This window comes from Neomonachus schauinslandi, chromosome 16 (assembly GCF_002201575.2).
Source record: "Neomonachus schauinslandi chromosome 16, ASM220157v2, whole genome shotgun sequence".
In the NCBI taxonomy this organism is placed as follows: domain Eukaryota; kingdom Metazoa; phylum Chordata; class Mammalia; order Carnivora; family Phocidae; genus Neomonachus; species Neomonachus schauinslandi.
Genome location: NC_058418.1, coordinates 47928114 through 47933981, shown reverse-complemented (window position 1 = coordinate 47933981; position 5868 = coordinate 47928114). Strand labels below are relative to the sequence as shown.

General features: G+C 40.4%; 1 protein-coding gene across 1 annotated transcript; it reads left to right on the top strand.

Moving 5' to 3' along the window:
- Positions 1-268: 268 nt before the first annotated feature.
- DUXB (double homeobox B) lies at positions 269-5663 on the top strand. The gene is given in 7 exon segments (XM_021705375.1): positions 269-293; positions 1197-1351; positions 3469-3574; positions 3938-4059; positions 4061-4093; positions 5074-5250; positions 5253-5663. Coding segments are annotated over 7 exon segments (1029 nt in total).
- Positions 5664-5868: the final 205 nt, after the last annotated feature.

Below are 5868 nucleotides of genomic sequence, written 5' to 3'. Positions count from 1 at the left end.
ACATCGGGCTCCCTGCTCGGCAGGGAGTCTGCTTCTCCCTCTGACCCTCCTCCCTCTCATGCTCTCTGTCTCTCATTCTCTCTCTCTCAAATAAATAAATAAAATCTTTAAAAAAATAAAATAAAAGTGTTAAACATTTAATGAAGGGATTAAATAGAAGGGTATTTAAGAAATGGGTGGATCACCCTGGGTGTTGATAAGCCCAGTGTCTTGAACTGCTGCTCGGTTGCCCACTCACCTCTGTCGGAACCAGGAAGCTCTTCCCAAGATGGATTTGAACAGCACTGAAAACAGTAAGTTTTCGTCTGCATTTTGCTCTCTTTGATAATGCCACATGCTTTATTTTCCAGAGTTTATAAAAGTTAAAAATCACAATCATGATTAGAGGGGCAAATTGTTGCGAGCAGGAGCTGTTTGCATCCATAAGTTGTATTAGGATTGATGGGTGCTTTAAAGTTGGAGACTGGGGGGCACCTGGGTGGCTCAGTCATTAAGCGTCTACCTTCGGCTCAGGTCATGATCCCAGGAGTCATGGCATCGGGCTCCCTGCTCCGGGGGAAGCCTGCTTCTCCCTCTCCCACTCCCCCTGCTTGTGTTCCTTCTCTCACTATCTCTCTCTGTCAAATAAATAAATAAAATCTTAAAAAAAAAAAAGTTGGAGACTGGAACTTCAAATTTAAGATAATAGCCATAAGTCTCACAAGTGCGTTGTCAAAAGTTCTAAAGTTGACACTGTAAATGGAGAAAACATATATATATGGAATACCTAGTATTTTATATTAAAATGTATTTTATCACAAAGTACCAGTTACTGTGTATTTTATCTCCGTTTTTTAAGGTCTTACTTGTTTATTTCCATTAATTTTCCTAGCTCCTATTGCTTCCTATTTTCTCTGCATTTAATTTTACGGATTTTCAGTAACTCAGATCACAGATTGTAATTTTTTTCTATTATACACACATATTTTACTTATATGTCTCCAATTTAGCATGACTTTAGTAGCTGTACCACTAAAGTAAAAATATAGAATCATTGTTAAACCTACAGGTTTCAACCTGGAAAAAAAAAGTTAAGACTTATGTTTATGTCCATCATTGATAGTAAGGTTTACATGTCATGTAAACTTATGTTTACATGGAGTTTTTAATCCATAAACTTATCTTCCATACCCCTCTTCCCATTTTCTCTTCATCAGGCATACTACAAAAAGAAACCTGGCAAGGCAGGATTGTTTACAACCAGAGTCAAAAGGATATCCTCCAAGAATGGTTTAAACAAAACCCTTACCCTGATAGAGCTACCAGGAAACAATGGGCCAAGGAAATTGGCATTCCGGAGGCCAAAATTCAGGTAAGCATTAGGTTTCTATTTCACTATCTGTCAGATTCAAGGTAAAGAGAAAGGCTGGGCTCAGGATTTTCAGGCAATTCTTTTTTTTTTTTTTTAAGATTTTATTTGACAGAGACACAGTGAGAGAGGGAACACAAGCAGGGGGCGTGAGAAAGGGAGAAGCAGGCTTCCCGTGGAGCAGGGAGCCTGAGGTGGGGCTCGATCCCAGGGCCCCAGGATCATGACCTGAGCCGAAGGCAGACACTTAACCTGAACCACCCAAGCGCCCCCAGGCAATTCTTATGTCAGGTATGTTGCTCAGAAAGTTTTTATTGTTGTATATTAAAAACAAGAACTGTTTTACCAATTGTGGAAATATTGGTTGGGTATATTCACTAATGAGAAGAGAATACACTGGTCCAGGCTCTCCCAATAGGAGATAAATCAATTTTTAAGATTAGGTAATTTAGGAAATTATAACACTATGTTAATAAGTTATCATTAAGTATTGATATGTACTGGGGCACCTTGCTGGCTCAGTTGGTAGAGCAAGCAATGTTTGATCACAGGGCTGTGAGTTCAAGTCCCACGTTGAGTGTAGAGATTACTTAAAAATTAAAAATCTTTAAAAAAATATTGATATATACTGCAAAATGAGGATTAATACGTGATTATGAGGAAACTGTGGGACAAGAACTCACATATGTTCCCAATTTTCAGGCTAGTTTTTTTTTAAATACCTGAAGTGTGATTCACACACAGAAGTATATGAAGTAAAATCCCATATTGTATTACTTGAATAGAGCTACTGATGTGAAAATGAAATGAAGCTGGATTTCTTCAGTTAGCAAGGCGATAATTGTAAACAATACAACTATACCAGGTGAGACAGCATTTAAAGCAATGAAGATCAGTAAAAATGTGCTCCTAGAAGAAAATAATAAGTTCAGATTTTTGTGTCTATATAGAGTCTCCCATTAGCCATTGGCTATAAGGTCCTTAGTCTGAGGGATGCTGGGGAGAAATTTTTCCTTACTCTTCATTCATTTGTTCTGGGTGTAAAAACACAGTTTACTCAAAGCCCAGTAATAAAAGGGCATCCTATGGGAATATCTGGTGATGTGCTTAAGACTTACCTGAAAATATTTTAATTAATTTAGAGCAGAGATAACCTTTTAGCACAATGCCTGGATAAAAGAGTGATTTGTTAAATATTGGTAGTCATTAACACCCTAAATCTTATCACAAATTATCAAAATAAAACACTCAAAAAGTTAGAAAGTACACTGCAAATCCAACTCCAAAAATGAGGAAACAAGAAGTTCAACGAGTTATATTCATGACAAGAGTTTCACAGCAAGGTGTACAGGGTCCAGGAGTCTCCTTATCTATTGCTGATTATAGGAAAAGAGGGAATATTGATGAGTGTTAGTACAGCTCAACTGTTGCTAATTTACTCACCATTTAAAGATATTCTTGGGGCGGTTGGCTGGCTCAGTCAGTTAACTGTCCAACTCTTGATTTCAGCTCAAGACATGATCTCAGGGTTGTGAGATGGAGCCCCAAGTAGGGCTCCACACTCAGTAAGGAGTCTGCTACTCCCCCTCTCCCACTGCCCCTCCCCCCAGCTCGCAGTCTCTAAAATAAATAAATCTGAAAAAAAAAGATTCTCTCCCTCTGCCCCTCCCTACCCCCTGCTCACATACTTTAAAAAAAAAGGAAATTCTTTTTTCTTAAAAAAAAAGGAAATTCTTTTCCACAATCAATGCTGTATGTATTATACATTATAAAATGGTATTTCTTATACAGAGACGATAGGCCAAGAAAAGACATTCACACATTGAAGACCTGTTATGAGAGAGAGGTGGGAGACGGAGAAAAAGAAATATTGGTCTCCTTCGATTGAACGGCGAGTGTCTCTTAAATCAGGGAATTTTTCTTGAGATATCATAACAACGATAGAAGAAATGCTGTACTGAATTGTATGCTAATAGTAATATAACTCCTAGGATAATACATCACCTTTTTCTTATGGATATTACCGCAATGGCAGTTGATCAAATCAATTTTAATTGCATTGATATTTGGTCTGACACAGACTGAATTACACAACTTTCACATCTTCTTCTCCCACTTAGATTTGGTTTAAAAACCACAGATCGAAACAGAGACAATTGGAATTTGGACGCTCCTTAGGAAAAGACGAAACCCAAGGACAACACCATCATCAGCCTTGGACTCAAGGTAAGAAACCACTGGTACAAATGCATTTCTTCAGTAGGTCCCGGTGAAAGTGCAAACAACTCAGCACGTTGTGCCCATCTTCTTGACAAAAAATCATTATCTTGAGAGGCATTTACAGCTTGCTCTGGGCACCCTAGTGTAAGAAATATAAGCATGGTCCCACAGCTGGCTAGGACAGGCAGGTTCTTAGCAAGCAAGGCTCTGGGCCTTTTGGTCCAGCTGCTCTAAGCAGGGTGGCATCCTCTTCTGTCACCATCAGGGATTCAAGAAGAATAAGTGTAATCAGCATGATCTTCCCAAGTTTCTAGTTCAAACATGAAAACTGTTCTAAAAGACATCTTCTGTTCCCATGTTCTCCTTTAGAATACTTACCAAAAGCAGCCAGACAAGACTGGACATCCATCACAAGATCTCAATCACACGTCCTACTTCAAGCCTTTGAGAGGAACCGATTCCTTGATATTACAACCAGGAAAAAACTGGCTAAAAAAAACAGGCATTCAGGAACCAAGAATTCAAGTAAGTTCTGTGTCTGTGACATGAAATATGTTCTACCTGTGGTATTTCCCCCAATGGGTTGCTGAAAAACTTTGACCTGTACTGGATTATCCCAATCATCGAGGTTACGTAAAGGTATGGGATGGTAAGCATCTAGCATTGCAAGTCACACTCCTGCAAAATGAAGAATTCTGTCAGTGGTATACCCATTTAAAATCACCAGCAGCAAAAATGTGGGGAAATGTGAAAGTTAATACCTATTTTGAGAACCCCGTCAGGTTTTCTACAGCTTGGAACTGTTATTTTGGTACAGATAATTCCTTTCTTGTGAGGCTGTCCTGTGCCTAGTAGGTATTTTTCAGCACTCTTGGCCTCTACCAACTAGATACCCCGCCCACCTACCTCCCCCAATTTGTGACACCCCCAAAACTCTATATACTTACTCAAATGTCCTCCAGTTGGGAGAACAAAGTCACTTCCATTGGGTACCTTCTAAAGTTATGGGGACAGTAGTTTAGTATGTGTTAAATGCTCATGACTAAGTAGCACTATGGTTTATCAGCACAGAAACCCTCCAAAGGCCTGCACTCATTAATCCTTGATCAGATTTACACATGTGCATGTAAGATAGGGATTCTTTGCACACGTTGGCAAAAAGAAAAATGTCAACCTGGTCAAGAAAATCTGTTTCTAATCCACTGTTGAAATTAAAGGGAGGAATCTAGATCATATGCCTTTTCAGCCAGTTTCAATTCCTCTGTAGTTGATTGCTGAGTGTGCTGTGACCTCAATTTATGTTTGTATATGTATACACACATATTTGTACATACCTATTTATACATATACATACTAAACACATAAATCAGAGTAATGTATTTCACACATATGTTTATATTTCTGATATTGGGGCATGTATTAATAGCCCCTTTGCTTTACGCAGTACGAGAAAGAGCCACAGTCACATGTCTTATGACATCCCCTTCTCTTTTTTCTTCACATAGATGTGGTTTCAGAACCAAAGATCCCTATACCCACAGCAGAGCAGAAATGAGTCCGTGAATTCTTTGGCAGATGGCCCAAACGGAAGACCAGGTCTGACAGCTCAGCAACACCAAATTAATCTGTCCACTCCCCTGGGCAGGTCTCATCATTTTGCTTCCTCGATTCTTTCAGCAGGAACCAAACATTTCTCCCTGCTCCTCTCCCATCCTATGAGTCCTCTGTCCCTTGTGTGAGCCAAGAACCAAGTGTCATGATGGTGCAGCCCATGCAGGCTATGCAGAGAGGAGAGAATTCTGTCTCTCCTCAGACCCTTAGGAATCACCTGCCAATACCCTCAACTTCAGGAGGGGACCTCTCAGATACTCCGACTCCTTTCTGGCTCCCAAACCAAGAAAAATGCCAGAATCACGAAGAACAGACTGGCACAGGAGTACTGCAGTTGAAGGGCTATTGTGAGCCTCATCCTGAGCACCAAGAAGACCAGCTGCAGGATCTGCAGCAGGTGGACATACCTTACATTCTGCAGCGGTGGGACGAGGTCTGCCAGGCTCTGACTGCAAAATGGGATCCTCGAGAAGGGACACACTAAGACACACATGGCTGCAGCACACCATCAACTGGAGAACCATCCCATTCCCTCAGCCAACCGCACCAGCAATGTGTAGAAACCTCAGGCCTTATGTCAGCTCCTGTTATCCACAGACCTTCAGGAAAAGGTACCTTTTCTGAGTCCTAATCCACAGAAAGAGAACCCTCCAGGACCCCAACTGTGCTTCAGTGAAGATGATTTTCAG